The 24,786-nt window shown below is 40.9% G+C and overlaps 1 protein-coding gene across 5 annotated transcripts in view; it reads left to right on the top strand.

Moving 5' to 3' along the window:
• Positions 1-24,786, top strand: part of MITF (melanogenesis associated transcription factor) — a 230,901-nt gene that overhangs the window by 6,459 nt on the left and 199,656 nt on the right. The window contains exon 1 of one of the 5 annotated variants that reach the window (XM_018067157.1): positions 14,878-15,858. The exons of 3 other annotated variants lie outside the window; for them this stretch is intronic. In XM_018067157.1, coding sequence (XP_017922646.1) covers positions 15,590-15,858 — 269 coding nt within the window. In that variant the 5' untranslated portion in view covers positions 14,878-15,589. Of the gene's footprint in view, positions 1-14,877; positions 15,859-16,088; positions 16,110-24,786 lie in introns of those variants that run through there. One more of the 5 variants, XM_018067160.1, reaches the window with a different exon arrangement.

Raw genomic sequence — 24,786 nt, 5'->3', positions numbered from 1 at the left:
TGGTCCTGTGTTCCAGTGCACTAGTCTGGGCTGCCCTGTGAAAGGCACGGGGCCTGCCTGTGCTGCGCCTTCTCCAAAACTCGCCTCTGTAGTGGGAGGGAAGGGAACACACAGATCCAGCCAAACATACAGGACGGAGTGTGATAATCAGGGGCATGAGCCATGGGAACGTAATAGAGGAAGGGAAACTGGGGTGGAGTTTTGTCAGTAAATAAGGGGATTCGATTTTGGCATTGAATGTCAAGCAATACTCAAAGCATAGTTCTTTATAACATTAAATAAAATGTTACATGCCTTAAGGCATGATTTTTTTTTATATGAACCATTTTTAAAGTCTTTATTGAATTTGTTATAATACTGCTTCCATCTTAGCTCCCCGTTCAGGGATTAAACTCGCACCCTCTGCATTGGAAGCATGGAGTCTTAACCACTGCACCCCCAGATACATTCCTGCCTTTATACTTCTCACCAGAGTCCCAGCTCTTCCTCTTGCTCTGTGGTCACCTGGGGTGGCAGAGAATGGATGCACATAGACAGGTTCAGAAGTAGCCATGCTTAATTAATCACAGTGCCCGCGGCTTTGCCACTTAACTGATGTGTCTGTGTTCACAGCTGGACTCTTAGCCTCCTGGACTCTCAATTTCTTTACCTGTGAAGTGGAATCTACAGAAGTGTCCTCTTAGGGTTGGTGGAAATTTTAAAACTGAGATAACATGTGTAAATGTGCTTTGTAGCGTGCCTAGCATATGCTAGTAATATCAATTCCTTCTCTTCTATTTTACCATGATTACAATTTTCCCCCTCCGCATCAACACTAAGGCAAGTGCAGAATTATGTATCTGAAGCAAAATAGACAAGATTGAAGTACGTTAACCTGGCAGATGTTCAGATCTTATTATGCAGATTGCTTGTGTGGTATGATTAGATGGAAAACTTGATTAAAGTGGGATTCTAAGTGTTGGTTTTGTGTGTTATTGGAGATTTCCTTTTCCCGAGTACTGCTATTTATAGAATTATTTAAGTGTGTGTATGTGTGTGTGTGTTTAATTCCCTTTGAGTTCTGCAGTGCCGTTTGCACAGGCTGATGTTTATATCTGCTCCAGTTGTGCAAGAAGTGGAAAATATCCTTTTTTTAGAACAGGTCACATGTGCTTACTGTCAGGAATAGGACCTCAGTGTAAAAAAATGTATCTTGGGACAAATCAAAGTTACTAAATTTCCCCTTCCAACTGCTTTGTTTCAGAACTGGCAGTATTAGGATAAATAATAGGAGAAAATTTTGGCTAAATTGTGTTTTTTTGGTCATTTTTCAAGGACGGTAAGCAAGAGTTTCATTTGTTTTGTGTGTGTGTTTTAAGTATGAAATGTACTTTGCTGTTAGGTCTGTCTCAATCAAAGTAAATTATAAAAATATGTTTGACTCATCTCCAAATATGCATTATTTGGAGAAAACAGTCAGGAAGGCGGGTCAGAGATAGTCAGTGTAGTTGCCCCAAGCTTTTCATATTGTAAAGACAAATGTAGCGTTTATAAGGAGGTTTTTGTGAGTCTGGTGAACAGTGTGTACTTGAGGGCAAGGAATTACAGCAAGCCATGAAGGCTGCATCTTTCCTGAGCCAGCTGAGGGCGAGAGGACCAGCAGGCAGATCTGGGATCTCTGTTGAAACACCCACACCCTATTTCTGTTCCTAAGGACTGGGGACCAGGCCCCTTGTGTCTCTAGGTCTGGTCTTAAACATGGCTTCTTTCCTTCTTTGCTGCATCTTCCTTCCTGTGGCCTTTCAGGCATGCTCTGAAGGTTAAAGACACACACCTTTGGAGTGTTCGCACAGAGGTTGAACCAGGGCAGGCTGAGAGGAATGCAGTGCTTCAGGAAGTGGAGACAATGGTGAGAGAAAGACCCACTAGGAAGTAAATGATACCCCAAAGTCATGAGCCCCCGTTGTCCTCCCCAGGTCATTTCTCAAATGTCACTCAGTCGCTTTCAGCAAAGGCAGTATAACTTTGGGGTCAGAAGGACGTAGATTTGTTTTTTTTTTTCTTTTCTGTACCTACCTCATTCTCTCCTTCCTTACAACACTTATTTATTAAGTGCTTATCTTATGACAGCTCTTTGCTGGTGTAGGGAATCAAAAGTAGAATCAGATAAACTAGATGGCGCTGTCATCTTGGAGGTGGGAGATATAAACTGATAATGAAGCAAATAGATGAATAAGACAAGTTTTCATGCTAGGAAAATGAAATAGAATGTTATTGATAGACAGGGCCTGGGAAAGAAGGTGCTTTATTGGATGGGTCTTTAGAAATGACCTCATAGAGGAAGTGATTTTTGAGGCACCAAATGTCTGGGTTAAAAGCGCAGATCTTGCCGCTGCCATTCGCTAGCTGTGTGACTTTGGACAAGCTCACCAACCTCTCTGAGTTCCCTCCTCTGTAAGATGGAGTGAGAACTACTTTGCAAGGCTGCTGTGAAGATGAAAGGTAATGCATGAAAAGAGTTACTAAATGAACAGTGGAGAAAGACATGCAGGCATTAATCTTTACTGTAAATAAGTGTTTATAACTTAGTCTTAAATGTTTTTCTAATGTCCAGGGAGTCAGAGATTTATGCTTGTCTTTACAAATCTACCCCCGGACTAAACGTGGAGATGGGTCTTGATATTTTTATTATCCTTCCTTTCTTCCAGGATCGCCTTACTTGAATGGTCCCCTTGCTCATTTCACTTTTGTTGCATTGAGATCATTCTGGTCGGGTCATTCTTCCTTTATGTTTAGTTTAGGAACAGTTTTTGGCTGCATCTTTGGTGCAAAGGAGAGGGCCAAGTCACCTAGGATTAAGAAGTAAAGCCTGAGATCGATTTCAGCAAATACACATGCCCACCACAAAGAAATGACCCACGTAGAACTCCTGACTCCCTGGGCTGTTTTCAGCCCCTGGGTCACACACTTCCTGTCTACACTGATGTGAAAATGTCAGTGTTCCTGCAGAAAGTAAAAGAAGAAGCCTCTCCTCCCACACACTACTTCTAGCTTCCATCAGAGTTGACATCCATAGGCAATGGCGTGTTTTAATTCACTCCTTTACGAAAGAAATCTTCAAAGCATTCAAATGTCAGTAACTGTGTTCTTTGATTCAAGTGTCCATGGGAAAAAGGTCTTGGGTTGTGTGGGAGCAAATATTTTAAATCCAAACGTGGTAAGTTGAAATTTTAGGGAAGGCACTGGTAAAATCGTGTCTTTCTATAAGAAAATTGTGGGCTATTGAGCAATTTCAGGAAGGCTTCTGTGGCCTGCGCCCTTGCCACCCCCACCCCCGAGTGGGAGAACTTGCTGACACATTGACACACATTCCCCTACTTTCCCGCAAGGTCAAGAGCCGGTGGGAAGGGTGGTCGTCCCCACTGATGGGACCGTGTGTAGCTTTTGTAGGACAGGTTTTCTTTCTGGGAAGCTTAACTTGCTTCCATGGGAAGAAGATTTGAGGCAGAGAAAAGTTATTGAGCCCCGTGGTTGAGGTTGTATGTCAGATCAGGATAAAATAGACAGGAATGCTGTGCTTACTTCGGTACCTTTTCTGTGATATGTTCCTGAATATTAATTGGTCCTAAAAAAGCATGCTTTTCAAAACATACATTTTATTTTTATAACTGGAGATTGGAAACTTGATGAAGGGAAAAGCACACAGAAAACATAAGGATGATTTTCCTGTTTAACTTGGAACCTAGCGCAATCTCTATAAAGTCTACCTGTGCACCTCAGTGAGATGTGGCCACCTTGAACCTCTTGCCTGAACCTAAACAGTTGGAGGTGGTATTCACAGGCACTCCAATATTGTAACAATCCTTCTCTGTCAAGAGGACTGAGTATACTTCTGTTTAATTTTTTTTTGCATTTGAAATCTTTTAGCAAAAAATGAAAAGGTATTATTTCAGGGTCAGTTTGCTCTGTGTAAACTGCAAATAACTTGAGAAATAACTCAAACTCAAATAACTCATAAGTCTCAAATAACTGTATAACTTGAGAAAATTGGCATCTCAGCCAATAGAACCCTTTGCAACAAATTTATAATACTTGGGGCAGAGAATGGCTGTGAATAAGCATAATGACTGTGAATAAACATTAAAATAGTATTGGCCAGTTAGGATCATTTCCTTTTAAGGGAAAAGGATGACACCAACTATGCATTCTTGAAAAGTCTGTTCATTTTCCAAGGTAGAGTTTACAATAGCTTATGTAAAAGAGCCTCTAAAAATATAAACAGCTGGCACGATTCCTGGTGACATTCCAAATAAAAGTTTGCCCATTTGCTCAAAAGAAGCATGGTTAGAGAGTAACCTGTGAGAGAAACTGGCCCCTGGCTTGTGGTGTATGGGACAATTGATGGTAGACTTTCTGGAACCACATCTTGCATCACCTTGGCATGGTCATTTATCCACTGGTGTTTAGGTAAATAAACACTAATCACATCGAGATGAAGGCTAGAGGTATAAATGCTAAATGACGGGGTTGTGAAATGCAACTCTGTCGATATTGATAGCATGTGGATGCTTTATATCACTGTTGATTTAGAAGTGAATGAGAGAGAATTTGATGCCGTTTGCTTGATCATAGTATCGCAGTTGCTAAAATGCATGCTTTAATGGCAAGGGGCTGAATGGCAAGAGCAATTAATTGGGATTTGTTTCTGGAGTCAGTGATACACATGTCACTCTGCTGGCCGAGGTATCCCTCTTTCTCACTCTTGGTTTCATACACCTGTCATCTTTCTAATCAGATTTCACTGGCAGCCAGCTCCCTTGTCCTCATGTGTTTCCCCTAATGGGCACCTTTATTTTGCCTGCCCATAGTCACTTTTCCAAATTCTTGTAACAGCCCCTTGAGTTTCATGGCTTTGGGGTGGAGAAATCGATACAGGCTCGCCTCTCTTCTGTATCACAGGGATCAGTTTCAGGGAGTTACATGTGAAAGTGAAAGTGAAGTCGCTCAGTCGTGTCCGACTCTTTGCGACCCCATGGACTGTAGCCTACCAGGCTTTTCAGTCCATGAGATTTTTCAGGCAAGAGTACTGGAGTGGGTTGCCATTGCTTTCTCCAGGGAATCTTCCCGACCCAGGGATCGAAACCGGGTCTCCTGCATTGTAGGCAGACGCTTTACTCTCTGAGCCACCAGGGAAGCCTAACGTAATGAATCCCAGGATTTGCTTGGATGCTCACAGAGAGTCTCCTTTTATTTCCATTGATCTTGAACTTGGGAAGGTTGTTGTGTTTTAGAATGAAGCCCTAACTTGGAGGCAGGGAAAACTAAGTCCTTCTTTTGGGTTAATGTTGGTTGCTATAACAAAGTGGCAGATGATAATCATATAAGTAGTAGTTCCTGGTAGGCAGACAGCTTTCCTCCATGTGACAAATCAAGAACCCAGTCTCCTTCCATCTTCTGATTCTGTCATTGCCTAGAACCCTGGCATCTTTTGTGTCTGGTGGTGGAAAGGAAGAGGAGAAGGCGTAAGTTAAGTCCCAAAGTGACAGGCATCACTTCTGCTCAGATTCTCTGGCAAGGTCCAGTTTCATATCTAGGTCTGGATGCTGGGGTGGGAACTGGGAAAGAGAGACCCCAGCTGAGCAGCAAAACCTCTAACTTAGAAAGGAGAACCCACTTTTGGTGGTTAGCTAGCCATCATCACCATGGTCCTAGTAGGAAGGTTTTGGCTTCTGAATCGAGTTGTGCCTATCTTTGCTTAGGTTTATCCTTGGTCTTTTCTATTATTTTATTTTATATCTTCTTTTTCTGATTAAACGTGGTTAATTTAAATTTTCTGTCACTCCAATGAGGGCCACCCACGCTGATTCATTGTCTGAGCCCCACCTCTCTGTATTGATTGCTTCCTATTTCCAGTTCACTGATTAAAATCACCACCCCATTTCCGAACAACAACAGTACATCCACCACTACCACCATCACCTTAGTGCAATCATTTTCAAAATATGGCCTCCAGACCAACAGTTTCAGTGTCCCTTAGTAACTTGTTCGAAATGCTTATTTGCAGCCCCTACCCACGACCTTCTGAATCAGAAACTGTGGCTGGGGAGTCCCAGCAGTCTGTGTCTTTCAGTAAGGCCCCCAGGACATGCTGATGTGCACACACTTCCCTAATGCTTTTACCATAAGTCCTGTGTCTCCACATAGGAAAAATACCCTGGATTGGAATATATTTTGTTAAAAAAAAAAAATAGGGTGTTGCTTGTTATGGTCAGGCTAGAGAGGGTCATTGATAATAATCACATACTGATTTTAAAAAAAGAAAAAAGGAAAATTCCCTCTAGAATGTTAGTGATCAGATGTATATCAGTGAAACCTGGTAGGGTGCTGGGTTGTCCAGATGAGAGCTCTGAGTGACTTGGAGTTAACCTGGCTGTGCTTCCATAAGGAGCCCTCTCCCAGGTCTCAGAGGGCTATAGTTTATCAGAGATTTGCAAAGTGTGAAACTTGAAGCACACTGCAGTCACTTGACTGAATGATTTGGTTGAGAAACAGTGATGGTGGTTTTGAGTGTGCCCGCATGACCAAATTGTTTTCCACAGAACTTCTGCTGAATAAAATTTGAAATACGACTGTCAGCCTGTTTTCCTGTTGTAATGAATTCCAGACAGTTTGTAGAATGTGGGAGCTTCCAAAACAGAGGGGCGGGGTGACTGCGACCAGCCAGCCTCTGTTTAGTCGCATGTTAGGGTGTCCCGACATAACAGATTGTCCCCCTCATTCTGAATCTCACCAGGCCATCCTTCTCTCTAGAGGAGAGGGCATGGTAAGGCCAGTGTTATGTCAAATAAGCAGGGCCTATAGGGTAGATCTGGACTTCTTACTTACCAAGAAATTCAACCTCTTCTTATTTTTAATCCACTTAAACCCAAGCATTCTGATTCTTTTGTTTTTTTTTCTTTTGCTGCATGCTGACCTTCTCCAGACAAAAAGCCCTGATGCTTTTTTGGCAAAGAATCTCTTCTTATTGTAAACTGGTTAAGAGCTGTAAACAGAGAAGTCTTGAGTTCTGGGTTCAACCTTCAGAGTAAGAAGGATTTTTAACTTAAATTTCAGTTTGACCAGCTACTAGTTTTTTTTCCTCTTTGAACAAGTTATTCCTGTAGCCTCTGTTTCAACAGAGGACTAAGTGGGGTGAGTGGATAATAGTATGATCTAAGTTGTAGGATAATTGAGTGAATTACAAAGAAATACTTGACTTAATTCCCCAGCCCAAAGCCTGTGCTCAGTAACCAGGCTCTCACTGTGATTCCATCTTTGTCCACAGCACCAGCAGGGTGCAATGCAATGAATTTTTGACTTGAAATGAATTTTTAGTTTGAGACACTGCACTAAGGTAAAATGACTCAAAAGCAATGAGCAGGAAAACAAGAGGGTTCACAGAACAGAAGGGGAGTGGGGCTAGATTATCTCTTGGTTAGATGATCCAGAACCATCATTCCAGCCCAGGCCAACTCTAGCCAGATTCTTCTGTAGGGTTCTTCTGCCTTTTTTTGCTCTTCAGAGTCTTATATTGGCTTGACCCTGGGCTTCTAAATCTACTAACCCCGTGATTCTCAAAAGTGAAAAATTAAAAATGTTAAGTCTCTCAGTCATGTCCAACTCTTTGCGACCCCATGAACTTTAGCCCACCAGGCTCCTCTGTCCATGGGATTCTCTAGGCAAGAATATTGGAGTTGTAGCCATTTCCTGCTCCAGGGGATCTTCCCCACCCTGGGACTGAACCCTGGTCTCCTGCATTGCAGGCAGATTCTTTGCTGTCTGAGCCACCAGGGATTAGCATGAGGAACTTTGGGAGTAGCTGCAGGTTGAACAGTGGTAAACTCCGGGATGCCTCACAGAGAGGTATTTAAAGACAGCACGTGCTGTTTACGGGTTAGGGATTACTTTTGTTGCCAGAACAATCTTTGCCTTTATCAACATGTTTCCTTTCATCGTAATGATAGGCCAGCGAGGTGGAGGAATAAATAATGAGGTGCGCTAACTTAGGTTTCACAACGCTGTGTAGGGCAGCAGCCGAACTCCACGGTTGTGTCCACACGGGCGTCTGTCATTCCTAACTGTCACGTTTCGACTTGGCCTGTAGTGAGTTCCTGCTGTAGCTTTTCACATTTCACAAGAGCCTCGTTATACAGTTACCTTTATCCAGTAAAAGCTGTAATACCTCATGTTCTCAAATTTCAATATCTTTGTATCTTTCACTCTTCTAGAATTTTTTCTGTCCTAGTAGCACCACGTAGCTATTTTAGAGACTAAATATCCACACCAACATGATAGCTTGCTTTTCTTTTCTTTTTTCCAGCTTTATTGCAGTGTGATTGACAAATAAGAATTTTATATATTTCAGGTGTATAACATGATGCTTTGGTCTGTGTATACATTGTGGAACAATCAACCACGGTCAAATGACACGCTTTGCTTGAGCCTCACAGAGTTTCTCCCCCAAACTTGTGGCTAAACCAACCACTGGGAAGCAGAAAGGGAGATTAGCTTGAAGAACTTCCATCTTTCTCTGGAGGAGAATCACCATTATCTCGTCCACATAAGTGGATGCCTTCATCAGTTACAGCTTAGACTTGTTACCTGGGTAACGAGGGTCCCGGCTTCATTGGCTGGCTGGGAAGGTTTGGTGAGGCAGTGAGAGTGCTTACCTGTAGTAATGGCACAGTGGATGCTGGCTGTACCTGCTGCTGTACCTGCATTACTGTTACTCTCTGCCTCCTGCTCCACCCGAGTGCTGCTACTGGTGTCATTGCCATTATAATTTAGGAGTTTACACAGGAAACAGAGAAGTGGTTCATCTGTACAGGTGCTGCTGACACTACCATCATTTTGTCACCATTAAGCACATACAGTCAGTTTTCATGTGTTTGGGATTCTTGCAGTGAGTTTTCAAACCTAGACTTGCATTTGGTTGTCACCCAACAGTCTTTTTGACCCCTTACCCCAGCTGTTGTGTGTGTGCAGAGGAATGGGAATTAGTTTGATTCGCAATCAGTGGGAGACATTTCCTACCAGAAACCAGACATATATTCATACAAACACATATGGAATTCTCAAGGCAGCATTTTTCAGGGTATTTGCAGCCTTTTTGTGGTATTGTCTGGACTGTTTGAAATTTGGTTCTCTGCTCAACAGTCCCTTTCCTGAATTTTATAAAGAAACAGGGAAAATGACAGTTTCTCTCTTTCCATGTAATTGAAATCCACGCCCCCCCCCGCCCCCCCGCACCACATCCATACTCACACCCCCGCAGAAGTGAAAGAGGTGGTGAGTTGGATACTTGAGGGTGAGATCCAGTGTGTTTGGGGAATTCCTGAGCATAGCACAGGATGAAGCCTGAGAAGGATGGCCAGAAACTGCCCAGCCTGATGGATTTCTGAGCGCCTCATTTTAGTGAGCGAACAGGATGAATCGGCTGTGTAGGCTGGAGTGGAAAATGAAGACATGCATAACTAAAGGGAAGAGGAAATGGGCAAGGCAGTTTGGGGAGTTTTCAGAGTACATTTATGTCTTGGGTGTCTCAACAGATGGATGTGAAGAGATCTAACTCTTCCTCTATTTTCTTAGAGTCATGGTTTGGGAATGATTTGGAAGATCCTTGGGCAAATTTTCCTTTCCCATGAGGTAAAATGATATTCAGTAAATATTTATTGAGTCCACTGTGGAGTCTAGAGATGATGGTGAACAAAGAGGGTCAACCTTAAACTGCTGTTGCTTTTGGCACATGCATGGCTGCCCAGGGCTAACACGGAAGCCACAGCAGATCATCCTCGGCCAGAGGATCCCTTCCTGGCGGGGAAGAAAGGAGTGTACTTGGACTCAGTTACCCTGTGAAAGAAATATGCTTAAGTGACATATTTATTAAAGGAGAGTAGTGTGTTATTTGGGGCTTCTCAGGTGGCTCAGTGGTAAAGAATCTGCCTGCCCCTGCAGGAGATGCAACAGATGCAGGTTTGATCCCTGGGTCGGGAAGAGCCCCTGGAGAAGGAAATGGCAACCCACTCCAGTATTCTTGCCTGGAAAAATCCCGTGGACAGAGAAGCCTGGCGGGCTACAGTCCATGGGGTTGCAAGGAGTTGGACGTGCTGAGTAACTGAGAACACACACACACAATATGTTATTTAATCCAATATATCCAGTTATTACCAAGTCAAAATGTAGTCAATATAAATATTATTTTTTGATTGAGGTGTAATTGACTTATAACATTATATTAGTTTCAGGTACACAATGTAATGATTCGATAATTGTGTATATTGGAAAATGACCACCACAAGAAATCTAGTTAATATCCATCACTATACATAGTTACAAAATTTTTTTTTCTAAAAATTTTTTTCTTGTGATTAGAAGTTTTTAAAGATTTATTCTCTTAGCAACTTTTAAATATACAATACAGTATTTTTTGTTTTTTTCTAATTTTTATTTAAAAATTAATTAAAATTGAAGTATAGTTGATTTACAATATTGTTAGTTTCAAGTATACAGCATTATGATTTATTATTTTTGCAGGTTATACTCCATTAAAAGTTATTATAAGATAATAGCTATAGTTCCCTGTGGTATGCATATATCCTTGTTGCTTATTATAATACAGTATTATTAACTCTAGTCACCATGTTGTACATTCCATTCCATGACTTACTTATCTTACAACTGAAATTTTTTTTCTTTGACTGCCTTCACTCTTTTTGCCCACCCCCACAACCCCTGTGTCTGGCAGTCAACATTCTGTTTTCTGTATCTGAAGCCACCCCCCCTTTTTTTAAGGTTCTGTATGTAAGAGAGATCATAGATAATGTAAGAGATCATGTATAGTGTAAGTGAGAAACATATTTTAAACTGATTTCACTGAAGACAGGCTTTAGCTGTCACCTTGTTTGAAGCCCTTATTTAAAAAAGGACGTGTATTTTAAGAAATCAACCATCTTCTACCTATAAATATGTTGATAGGAAATATTTATTTTATTTCTGTCAGTTGTCACCTGAAAGAGGCCCCAGGAAACATGTAACTTGTAAATTCCCTGGGCACCTACAGAATAGTGAATGTCCAATAACAATTTCTTGAATAAAGAACGACCAATATAAATGGGCTTCCCTGGTGGCTCAGATAGTAAAGAATCTACATGCAATATAGGAGATCCAGGTTTGATCCCTAGGTCGGCAAGATCCCCTGGAGAAGGGAATGGCAATCCACTCCAGGGCATAGCCAAAAAGAAAAAAAAAGATAGATTCATTAACAGAGGAGCCTGACACGCTATAGTCTGTGGGGTTGCAAGAGTCGGACATGACTTAGTGACTAAACCATAGCATTGAACTAAGGGCTAACAGAGTCATGTCTGAAATGAGATTATCTAATACCTGTGCTTTCTCCATAAGATACCTCACAGTCTTCTCATTCTCAGCACCACTAGAGGACACCTCGGCCCTAGCAGGGGCTTCCCTGGTGGTTCAGATGGTAAAGAATCTGCCTGCAGTGTGGGAGACCGGGGTTCAATCCCTGGGTTGGGAAGATCCCATGGAATAGGAAATGGCAACCCCCTCCAGTATTCCTGCCTGGAAAAATCCCAGGACAGAGGAACCTGGTGGGCTACAGTCCATAGGGTCACAAGAGTTGGACACAACTGAGGGATTAAACCACCACAAAACTTGGGGGTTGTTGGTAAAGTTACCAACAGAAAACAAAAGAATGCAAATAGCGTAGTGCTGAATGAACCCCACCCCCACCCCAAGACACTTGTGAAAACTGAAACGAGGAGGCCAAGTGTTGCCTTGTTTGACCTCAGTTGGAAATGCATGTGTGCGTGACTCAGATTTCTCACTTCTCTGTCCACAAATGACTGTAAAAATGCTGCAAATATTAATTTTGGGGTTACAAGTAAGTTTTTGTGAGTCGGTAAATTTGCAAATAGGGAATCCGTGAATGATGAGGAGTGGTTGTATTAAAAACTGTTTTCTAGTGGTTCTTTCTCTGATCTAAAAAGCATCTCACTGGGGAACATATTTTTAAACACTGTCTGCTCTGAAATTGTTGTGGACTAAACTTGAAGCCACAATAATGAAACTTTTCCAGGCACCTGATCTTCTCTTTTTATGAGTTTATTTACAATAAAAATGGTTTATCACTTCCAGATCTTTAAAGTTGGGTGGGGCTGTTCAGATATGTATTTTGATATAATTTATTTTTATATAATTTCTGTTGTTCTTTAGAAGATGAAGAGTGAGAATAGGGACCAGGGAAAAGAGTACAGAACAATGGTGGCGACCACTGCTACAGAATCCAGCAGAAGGCAATAAAGATGGCTTAGAAATTCTGCAGGCAGTTTTTGAAGTAACCAAGCTCAGTTTAGTCATGGCCTAGAAGATAAAGGTGATGCTTTTGACTTCCCAGTGTATTGGAAATTAGCATATTTTAATTATAAGCACCGTCACTATTGTAAACATTAATTGAGTGCTTGTTGAGAATGCTTGGAATTCTTTTAAGAAGGGGGGAAGAAAAGAATTGTTTTCAGTAGGTCCAGTAGTTTCGAGTGGCACAGCAGATAGATCATACAGTTTAATAACAACAAAGAAACACAAACAAAAACAATAATAGCAGTAGCACCTAGCATTTTCAAAGTCCTTACTACAGACTGTGTCTTGTGTCAGTGCTTTAATCTCATCTGCATTTTGGAGACTGAAACCCACTGGGGTTAAAGTGAAAGTTCTAGAACAATAGAGTTAAAGTGTTGAACGTTGCTATCTTTTTCTGTGTTCCATCTGTACCTTTTGCACTTTTATAATGTATCCTTGTGTATTATAAAAAGAATGGCTTTCTTATTAATAGTTTGTGTGTGTGTGTGTATGTGTGTGTCTCCCTTTGTCTCTCTGTCTTAGTCCTGGGATAAGGAAGTTACCTGTGTAATTTTTTTTTTGTATTTTTCACATATTAGAAAAGTAAGAAGCCGAACTAGCAGTAATGAATAGCTCAGATCTAGTTTACTTACAAGTTTATTGAGACATCTACTAGCTCCATTTCCAATGCTTTGTATAATTTAATTCTGTGAGGTAAGTGTATGTGTGTTTAGTTGCTCAGTCGTGTCTCACTCTCTGTGACCCTATAGACTGTAGCCCACTAGGCTCCTCTGTCCATGGCGTTCTCCAGGCAAGAATATTGGAGTGAGTTGCCATTCCCTTCTCCAGGGGGTCTTCCGAACCCAGGGATCAAACCCAGGTTTCCTGCATTGCAGGGAGATTCTTTACCGTCTGAACCACCAAGGGAAGTCCCATGAGATAGGTAGGATCCCATTTTATAGATAAACTTAGGCTTGGCCATTGTAAGTCACTTGCCTGAAGTCGTTGAAATAAGGGCAGAACCAAGACTTAAACTGGAGGACTGTTTGACTTCAAAGCTTCCCCTCTTATCTGCCCTGCTACAGTAGTTGTTCAGTGTGCTAAGTCCTGCCTGACTCTTTGCGACCCTACAGACTGCAGCACGCCAGGTTTCCCTATCCTTCACTACCTACCAGAGTTTGCTCAAACTCATGTCTGTTGAACTGGTGATGCCATCCAACTGTCTGTTGTCCCTTTCTCCTCCTGCCGTCAGTCCTTCCCAACATCAGTGTCTTTTCCAGTAGGTCAGCTCTGCTCACCCTGCTGCAGTGGTTACTGTGTATATTGAGGCATGGAAGGGAAGGCTGGATAGGAAGAGATCAGGGGCAACAACTCATGTTGACTTTGGAAGAGAAACAGGACTAGGTGTCTGATGAAGTAAAGAGAGACTCTGGGTGTGGTTGGACATCTTAATCCAAGATAAATAGATCTATTTATTAAAGGTGCTCACCGAATGCTTGGCTGCCTTGTCCTTTGTTTTCAAAGCTGTTTCTGATGATTGAAAAGAGGTAGGCTGTGAAGGCTTCAAGAAAGGTAGCAAAAGATGGGATGGTGTGTACGTAGTCATTCACAGGGCTGTGGTGTGTAAGTTGTAAATTTTTATCATTCCCCACTAAAGATCTTCTTTGAATGACCTTAGTTGGTGACAGCAAAAAGTCTTGTCTACATGCCCATCCTTGTGGTCTCCCACTGAACACATATAGTTCCTAACATCTTGGTATTTTCTATTTGTCTCTCTCTCTCTTTTCCCCCTCTAACTTGACTTGTGAATTGCTTTTCGTGTATGTCTTTATGAAGTTGTAGCCAGTCTATTACGTTCTGGACTGTTTATCTTTGAATGCCAAAGGTCTTGAAACATCATAATATTGTGTAATGAACATAACTTCTGCCTTGACATGTGGGTGTTAAGAACATTAGTCATTGCAAAGTATTGAGTTAAATATTTTCAATAAAAGGATATAATGATCTAATAGAGAGGAAGATGTTATAAAAATTCTAATTGATGGCTTTAACGATGAACCATATACACAGTGGGTTCCAGCAGCAATGGGTTAGAGATTCTCAGAATGAATGTAAAGGCATTTTTATTTTTTATTAGTGGGAGAGGAGAAAGGCCAACAATAAAAGGAAAAAGCACTTAATGCTCATGTATACTAAGAAAAATGAAAACCATTTGAGTTTTCAGTGCTTCTGCTCCTGATTCAGTACCTCACATGTATCTTTAACTGCCATAAAAAGTGTTGGAGATTTCCATGAGATGTTATCAATAAGGACTTCTGGGCTGCGTCTTGTCAGGAAGCCCGTATTCTCGCAATGATCTGTTTTCTGGAGAGTGTCAGGTCATCCATTGCAACACCATCAGAGAGCCAGGGTTTTCCTGAGCAAATGAGCTAGGTAGGTCTTTCCTTGTTGAGTTGATTTTATGAAGAGTTTTGGTCAACATTAGTCATTATGAAACTATGTGCCTGCTGCCCTGATTTATCTCTGTAGACATCTCTCCATGGCAGAAGATGGAATCCTTGTCTCTTCATGTCTCTGGGCATCAGAAGATGTTAGAGTTATATTTGTCTGTTTCTTGCTAGAGAGTGTTGAGTGTGTGCTGGTCTTCTCTGAACTGAACAGGGGAACATTGTTTAGTAGAGTGTTTGGTTATCAGCACTCTCTTATTTGAGATCGAGTGGTTTAAATTGGAGCCACTGTGTGCTACCTGTCCTTTGCCTTGCCAGAAATGTTCAGTCATTCTGGTAAAAAACTTCTGAGCTAAATACCTTTTCTTTCCTAGAGAAGTTACATCCAAGACCTTGTTTTAATTTCAAAATAGAGAGCATAAATTATGTCTGTGGCTGCTGTTGAAAGTTTCTCAACAGACTGGCTATCCTCAAAGGGTGTCCGAGTCAACTGTAGCACTTATGGGAAAAATGTTCATCTCCAGTGTGATATCATTTACAAGTCGATAATTGTCTTCAAGATCAATATATGATATTTTGGGTGTTGGAGAGTGTGTGGAAGGGAAATCTCACATCTGTGGTAATATTTCTGGAAGGATTATTGATCTCTAGTCCTCCTATATGTGATTCTCAATTTATTTGCTATCATTGTTCATTGAATGTGTAGATAAGGAGGCTGTTTTGAATGGGAGCCAAGCAACCTGTTGATGTAAAGTCTTTTTTTACCTTTTATGATTCCCATTGTTAGCACCTCCCTCCTTGCTGGCTGGATTCCCTGTCATTTTAAGCAGGCAGCAATTACTGGTTTGTTCAAGAAGTTGGCTTCTGCTGCCAACAATCCTATTAATTATCACTTCATCTCTCATTTAGTCTTCTTGGTGTTGAGAGAGGGTGCATGTAAGCGTGTGGCCAAGCAGCTACAGTCACATCTCCGTAATCATCTCCTTTTTGCGACAGTTCAGCAGACTCAATGTTCAGCCAAAGGGCTGAGGCAGCCCTGGTGAGTCTTTTCAACTCTTTTGTAGGTTGTTCGGTCAGTTGAGTTTGGTGTGGTTTTCTTCTCCCTCTGACTCTGGCCTCAGTAAAACCTCTTGGTTGGCATTTGTGTGGGGAGTTCAGACCTGTTCCGGATCCATCTGTGAAGTCAGATGGGACACTGTGAAAATACTGGGATGATTTTCTCAGAAGCTGTTTTCTCTCTCTGGGGAAAAGGCGACCATGGAATTGACTCTTTGTCAGTCTTCAAAGAAGGTAATGTAAATAATAACCAAAGTGACTTCGTTTTTACAAGTTCATGTCGTTCATGAATGTTTTTTGAAAAGTGACACTCTTTGCGTAATGTTAAATCTTTGGTTCTTGTCACTCATGAATAGTTAAATTACTTTCTGTTTGTTTCCAGAAATGTTTACTTCACTTGTTTCAGTGATTTTTTTTTTCAGATATTCCACTGGATCGTTTGATTAGATTTGGAGTGCTTTTGCTTCCTTTTCCACTTTTTCTGTTATTTTTGGCAGTGATGGTGTTTGAAGCTGTTGAAGTGATTCATTGCAAAGTGAATTAATTTTCCACATCTTCAGATGTGTTTTCCAGTTGCCCCCAAGTTTCTTTTCCCCCCTCTCATATGATTCCCCATCCGCAGTTCTGTCATTCTTGCTGGATCCATTATAAATGCTGATGTCACTGAATTTCTTAAATTACAGCTGGTGGGGATTAACAGAAATTGTAAGCGAATACCACTTCCTCATTTTGCTATTTTCTTAACTAATTATTGTCCTTTCAAGTTCTGTAGGAAGATGGGGATTTGGAATTAAGTTCTCTGTCTTGATGTTAAAACAGCACTTTTCTGTTTTTGTTATTTTTCAAAGATAGTTTGATTTTTAGGATACTCCCTACCTAATGGTACTCTTTCTTAATCTCAGATAGACTTTCCCCACTTAGGATTTTGCACATCGAGTTGTCTTCTCTCCTGGGTAAAGGGTTTTGAATACTTCCCTTAAGTTTCCTTATATAGAATATTTTTACTCAACAGTCCTTCACCATCTACAGACTGTTAATGGTACTAGGTGAAGGGTTATGATGCATTGATTTTTCTTTTTCCTCCAGAGTCTTTTGTCCTTTAAGGAATGCCTGCCTCTGTCCCCATTCTTTTCTTATTTAGAATCTGAATGTTCTTGGTAAGCATTCTTGGTTGCTCCTTACCTTCAAAGATGAATTTTTCTGGCTTTGCAGTACCTGTTCTAGTGTTTGGAGCCTGGAGTCCAGAATGTCTTGTCACTCTGTGGCTTGATTGAGGGCTCCCTGAACCTTGTCTAGGAGTCTTTGGGGCGGGACTTTGGAGGCCACCTGGATGTGTGCGTAAATGGTGCTGGAGCTCTGCAGGCGGCAATATTGATCGAATTGCAGTCCATGGAAACAGAAATAGAAAGGGTTCAGCATTTGCACTTTCCTCTGGTGGTGTTTTTGCTTATTTTGTGTATTTAGAAAAGGCAGCCGTATGCAAACTGCTGACTTACTATTTTCCCTGGAATGGAAACCATTTGGATTATTTCAATGAGTTTTAGCTAAGATTTGTTTGTTCATAGTATTAGTTTTGATTTCTGATGTCCTTTTTATAATAAGACCCAAATGTGTCTTTTTACTCTATGGAAATAACGTGTTCCTTGGAGCCTTGGGATTTTGCAAACCATGAATTTGAAAAATCATGTGTTTCCTTCATAGTCAAAATGGAAACTCTTTAGTGAAAATTATAGGTAGATAATACTTCTTTTTGGGTCAATTACTTTCCTTGAAGAAAAAAGAAAATTTTTGGCTGAATTATTTAGGATTTCAGAGCAGTCATTTTTGCTGCTTAACTTTCCCACTAATTTTTTTTTTTCTCATTTTTAAAGAGAAAAAGATTAAACTGAGAAATTGCAGACCCAAAGCACATTAACTCCACCGTCTTATGTAAGATGGTGACTGGTTTTTTTGTTGTCTTTGATGATACAGTGGATTTAGTTTAACTTTTAGTGGTAAGATTTGGACTAGGTTTAAAAATAGAACTTCCTTACTGTAAGAACTATTATGCACTGGTTTGAGTTCCTGAGTATTAAGATAATTGTTTAACCTCTGGAAAACATGAATTATAGGGTCTCTGTAAGCTTAACTAACATTTCCTTCTAACATTGTGATAAGTTCTTTGATGATAAGATTTGGGAATGATATAGCTATCTGAAAAATATTTCAAATATCACTGTGGGGTTGTTGGTTAAATATGAGTTTTTAAAAGTTTGGATAAATAGAATAAAGAGACAGAAAGAATAGTTATAATATGGGTGAAATATTTGGAATTAGGTTTTTGGTTTTTTTTTTGGTGCACAGCATGTGGGACCTTAATTCCTCAACCAGGGATTGAACCTGCACCTCCTGCGTTGAAAGTGTGGGGTCTTAAACACTGGACTGCCAGGAAAGTACCTGGAGTTAGGTATTTTTTTTAAAAAGAGTTTTTATATTATCAGGGCAGTGTCACTACATATAATGGGAGTTTTCTAGTGGGGAGGTGGAAGTTGAAAACATTATGAAGTGGTAGGAGGAGTCACAGATTAGGCGTCGAGGAAACTGAATTTCACTAGGTTGATAACTCTGAATATTTTTGTTCATCATTTTATCTCAGCAAATGGCACCATTCAGAGCCTAACAGTCACTCAATAAATGTTGACTGAATGCCCGTATTAGGAGGCCTGGTTCCAGGCCCAGCTGTGCCATTCATTAATCACGTGACCCTCAGCTAACCATTCGTGAGGAGCCATGGCAAATATTCTGCCTACTGGTGCAGGAGACACAAGAGACGTGGGTTTGATCCCTGAGTCAAGAAGATCCCCTGGAGTAGGAAATGGCAATCCACTTCAGTATTCTTGCCTGGGAAATCCCATGGACAGAGGAGCCTGGTGGGCTGCAGTCCATGGGGTGTGCAAAGAATCAGACACAACAGAGTGACCACACACACACACACACACACACACACACACACACACACACAGTCTCCTCTTATGTTTAATCAAGGGGAAGGACTGGACAATGGTAGCTGTGTGGTGCTCTGTTGATTCCTTCCCCCAACTGCACCTCAGTAGATGTTACTTACAGTCACCTTTCTTTGTTCCATGAACCTAGAAGGAGCCTTGGGCCCTTCTGAATTCATTGCTCTAGGCTTCCATGTTTCACCATGGACACTAGAGGCGAAACTTATTTGCTCTCTCAGAAGTATCTTCTGTCTGAGGTCCCTTTACTATGGCTCCTGATTTGGGGCTCCTTGGTTTGTTTTTGACACCTCAATCCCGAGTACAAGTAGGCAACATTCTGTGAAGTTTCTTGGTCAGCAGGTGTTCACTTAAACAATGAAAACAACAGTAGCACACACCATTGTCCCTCCTTTCAATAATTGTTCTGGTAGATTTAGCAGATAAATATAGAACTTAATGAATGAGTCTGGACAATATTCCTCCAGTGGAATAAGAGATTAAGAAATGATTAGCTTAACAGAGTTTTCCACGTTTGTTTTCTACAACCCATTTATCCCTTGAGGAAGGGTTTGTTCGGTACTGACTGCCTTCCAGGCACTGTGCTAGGGTTACAATGGCTAGTCCATAAGACATGGGTTCTACCTTCTTGTAACTCACCAAGGTGAATGTGATGTTAGGTCTGTAATTATAGCTTTAGGGACAAAAGATGGAGGGGTCAGTTCCTCTGAAGGGAGAAGGAAAGAGTGAAATCTCATAGAAGAAAGGAAGTTTAAGTTTGTTGTCGAAAGATGATGGCCGAGCAGATGAGAGGAGAGCCTTCTAGACAGGACGCTTGGAAATACAGCCCAGCATTTTGCCTTTTGGACGTCGTAAACTTTTGAGTGTGGCTGGAGCACTAGGGAGCATGGGTGGATTTAAGCAGACGGAGAGCACTGTGGCTGCCAGATGAAGAGTAGGCTGGAGGGTGGCCAAGGTCTGGTGTCACGGAGGCCAGTTAGGATGGTTCCAGCTTAATAGCCTTTGTGAGAAATGGTGATGCACACGCACCATTTAACTCTGAAGGGAGGTCATGATTGTGAGAGGATACATACCTTGGTCACAGATTTTAAGGGCAATGAGGACAGGAGTAAGATTTGTGTGTACACTGTTTACTGGTGACAACAGTGACTGCTCATTCATTCATTTATCCATCACATCACTGGGTGCCTGTTTTGTACCATATACCCGGGAAGCACCATAGCGGATAAAGTAGACATGGTGTCTGTCCTCAAAAAGTCGATATTCTCACGGAAGACACAGTCTAGTATTCAGATGGTTATAGATTATTATGTATTTATAAGTTAAGTGAGAAAAATTCTGTGTCAGTTCTTTCCATAGACACCCTCTCCTTTTCCTGCAGCCAACTCATATTCTGATCAACATGTTTTCTGTTCCCTGTAGGAACTTTTGAGGGTAAAGTTAGATAAACATTGTATTATATATACCTTGTATCGCACATGCTTACACACACACACACTCACACACTCCCTCTCTCTTTCTCTGATTTAAGACATCTGTCTTCATTCCAGAGGTAGACAAACACTTCAAATAAGGCATATGAGAGTTCCCATAGTAAGTCTGCTACAGGTAAAGTTCTGGATACATTCTGATATTTTCTGAACTCTGATGTTTTACATGTGGTAATCCTGTTTGTTTAGTTCTAGATCCAAGCAGAAAAGTCTTCGCTCTTGTGATCTCTCCACACATAATTGGATCTTGAAGCTGGCTCTGGTGGCTGCTTCGTCTGTGTTCCAGGTTATAGCCTGTGTTTGGGATTCATGTACAGGAGGAAGAATTTGCCTCTAGGCAGCAAGACTAGTTGACATCAGATAAGTGGCTTCTTTAAAAGAGATGTTTTGGTACAGAAATGACAGTAACAACAAATTCTTCTCCAATTAGAACTCTTCTCTACATTCTCCATCTAACTCAGGATAACATTTAAGATTATAAGGAGTCAAAATTCAGCTGGATGGGTCTGATAAGAATTCCGAGGAGGCCATTCTGGGTTTAAGCACTCACTGTTCTTTGAAGATGAAGCATTCTGACATGACAGTGGTAATTGCAACTGGTTTTAAGTGGCAAAGGGATTTTCTCCATTTTGCATGAGTTGGAGAGGTTGTGTTTTGTTAGGGCTAAGACTGAATACAGACACTGCGAGCTTTAAATCCCAGCCACACTGATGAGCAGCTGTGTGAGTTTGGGCAAAATGCTAAGATTCTTGGTTTCTTCACCTGTAAAATGTGGCAGCTATTAAGCAGGTAAGACCTTTCATTAAACCTGTCTGTATTTGACTCTATGTCTACTAGTCTGTGACACTGAGCAACTTGTTTACCTTGTATCTTGCTTTCATTAATAGTAATAATAGTAATAGTTACTACTTCTTGAGGAGGGAGTAAGAATTAAATGAGATAAGGATTTGGCATAATACCCAACACATAGTACTCAGTATAACTTACTTGTTATTTTTCCTGCATCATTATCTCGAGTGTTCTGAAATGTTCTGTAATGCTATTTGATGACTAACTGTATTCTTTCTGAAAATTAAGCCATCACCAAACACATTCATTGCTCTGTGGTTTCTTCTTTCTTTCTATCTTTCTCTCTCTCTCTTTTTTTTAAAATTAAAATAAAATACCGTTTCTGAGTTTGGAGTAGGATTGCCAGATAAAATTCTGGATGTCCAGGTAAATTTGAATTTCGTACAAAGAATAATTTTTAGTATAAACTTTCTGCCAATATTTCATGGGATGCTTATACCAAAAAGTTATTATTTGATCACTCAATTTACATTTAACTGGACATTCTATATTTGTATCTGTAAGATCTTGCAACCCGAGTTTTGGGGTAATACCCCTTTTATGCTGTCATCCTTTTTTTTTTATTTTAACTCACTGAAAAGTATATGAATCCTTATGCAAACATAGTGAGTTTACTCACTTGGAACATGAGTTTAGAACTAGTTACGCAAATCTGATGGGACATTTCCTGTCTGTAGTAAACTCTCTCCTAATTCTTTAACAGTATGGGACCATCACATTGAGATTATGGTGACTCCTGAGTAGTCTGTAGTGAGGAGTTGCTTGAAAATTCTGAAGTGCTCTTGTGTCATTTCTCCCCAGAGGGAACTGGGTCTTAATCATGACACACTAATGGGGAGGTGTGAATTCCAAAGAATCCTGAAGACCTCATCATTGAAGGAAATTACCTCATTAGTCTTAGAGTTGCCTACCTAGGGATGATCATACCCAATGGCTGGCCTGCTTTTACAAAATAGGAAAATAAACACATGGAGTGGTTGGGTTAATAACTTAGAGTGATTTCATTATACTTAAAACTGAAGTTAATTTTTAAGTAGGTTTGGTTCTTAAGCTATTAGACTAGTTGGAGATGTTGAGAAAATTAAATCCAAGACTAAGACACTTTCCGTTCAACCAGCATTTATTTATAGTATCTCTTGGTTGTAAAGCAACTGCATAGGGGTAGCAAGGAATTGAAAAAGTTCCCCCAGATCCTTAGTGTTGAGTGGAGCAGTAACCATTATGACACAAGACAGAATAACTAAAGCCAGGATCCGGGCTAGTAAAGCCAGACCTCAGATGGCTGAATGTAAGCAGTGATTAAATCTGAAAAGCAAATGGAGTAGGGATGGATCCTGCTGTACTAAGAAGGGCTTCTTGGAGGGTCATACTGGAGAGAACTTTTCAAAGATGAGAATGATTTCATTTGGGAAATGAAGTGTTCTAGGTGTAGTCTTAGCATGAAGGCGGCTCCATTTTGAAAAGAATGTATTATTTGGACCTGACAAAAATATACCTAGCACCGCCACTGGCTGTGACCTCTTCTCTTTTGTGAGACTGTTTATGGTCTAGAATTTCCAGATCAGGAACTTGACTTCATGTAGGAGGAGCTGGACACAGTCCATGAGGGTTCCCTAAATATTTTTCTGTGCACCTGCTGTTGCTATGAGTGAGGTGGCCTGAGAGACCCGGGCAGCACTTAGCAACTCTTGTGAGTCACTTCAAATGCGCCGCAAGTCACTCCAGTTAAATGTGGGTTTTTCCTGACATGAGCATTTCCAGCGATATCTCTGGTTTCAATTGGGCAAAACCAACAGCAGAAGAATTCAATGAGAAGCTTTTTGTGAGGCCCTCTGACTTGCGGGAATATTTGCTTATGTGATTTTGGAGGCCAGCTTAACTCATTTCCTATTGGGATGGCATTTGTTTACTAGACTTGGCCATAGTCAGAGTTAATAGCCTTAATGGTTTTGAATGGTCCCAAATGGTTCTCCAGCAGTGCACCATTAGCAAGTGGGGAGGTTTATACAGATGGCATATTATAAACACGCACCTGCTTCAGCCTTTGTGGGTTTAAGAGAAGAGCTATCCCCATCTTAGATTTAACTATGGAAATATGGGGAACTGGAAAGTAAGAGTTATCATTTCAGTAAATGCTAGAATCTTTTTCAACAGTTCTTTTCTCACAATTTTGCCTTTTTTTTTTTTCTTTCTCTGAAATGATTCTGAAGAAATTAATGCTATTAAAAAATGGCTCTCCCTCATTTGGTGATTATAGAGATCACCCCTGATTCTCCAGGAAATTAATTAAAGCATAACAGGGGATTCACATTGGTAAACAGATCATAAAAAGGCGTTTCATGAAGAGCATTGGATTGGGTAGCTTGTCCAGCACACAGGAGGGCCCACTGAGACTGGGGATGGAAAACTTTAGTTTTCAGTTTATCTATTTGTTGGGCTGTCTAGAAATTAGCAAGGTGTTTAGTGATCCCTGGGATTTCATGTTTGTGAATTAGGGTTAGCCTGTGTCTTTCAAGTTCAGACAGGTAGTTCTTGGTGGATGTTTTTGCTATTTCAGGTTCTAGTGGGTAAAATACAGCCTGGATGCAAACCTTTATTGGATTCTTAAACATGAAAGACCATAACTGCTTACGTTCGCTTGAGTCTGTCTGAATGTTGTCATTGTTATTCCTTTCTTGATGAGTGGGCCAGATACTATGCAGTTTTAATATCTCGCCTTGATTCCTATTGCCTTGTTTTTGGCTGTTCTTAGTATCTTCCTTTATATATCTGTCATTAAGTTATAATTGAAGCTTGATGTTTTATATTTAGAATGATGCATGGAGGTTCAGCTGTGCCAGCCATTCAGGCTTCATGGCAAATGTTGGTTCACGCCAGAAAGTTTTTGAAATATGGTCTCTTTTTTGGGACGTCCAATCTGAGCAAACCATCCCCTTCTACTTAAGCTGAGGGGCACAGGGAAGCAATTCAGAGGTGATTTCAGCATCTCTCCATGTAAGAACGTCTTGTTGCTGATAAAAATTCTGGCTTGTTAGTTGCCTTTCTAACCAGGAGTCATGCAGCCTCACAGGGACTTGCTTTGACAAGTCTTCGTGTCACTTCATTCGTTTACCGTCCTTCACCCACAGTATCAGCGGATGCCAGTTCTGGAGTGGGTACATAGTGATGGTAGATGACACCCAGGCCACAGGCTGTTGCCCAGGGGCTGCCAGACCCTGTGAGGCATTTCACAGCTCTTGAATTCTCTGAATTTGAGCTTCTTTTGAACTCCATCCATCAATCCATATAACCAGTTATTCAACATATGTTTATGAGGTTTTTACTGTGTGCCAGGCACCCATCTAGGTTTGAAGAACAGAGCAGTGAGCCAAATTGTTGAAAATCCTTGTATTCAAGGAGCTTACATGTCAGGGAGGGGAGAGCTGTAGAAACAAATACATAAGTAAGTAAAAGACAAATGTTAAATGGCAATGCATGCTATAGAGAAGATACAGCATGGGTGGGTTTAGGGTGACTTGTAATTTAGCATTGTGTGGGCGAGGAAAGGCCTCACTGAGAAATGGCATTGGAGGA

The sequence above is a fragment of the Capra hircus genome, chromosome 22 (assembly GCF_001704415.2).
Source record: "Capra hircus breed San Clemente chromosome 22, ASM170441v1, whole genome shotgun sequence".
NCBI classification, from domain to species: domain Eukaryota; kingdom Metazoa; phylum Chordata; class Mammalia; order Artiodactyla; family Bovidae; genus Capra; species Capra hircus.
The sequence above is the reverse complement of the archived record's forward strand: the minus strand, read 5'-3'. Positions and strand labels throughout refer to the sequence as shown.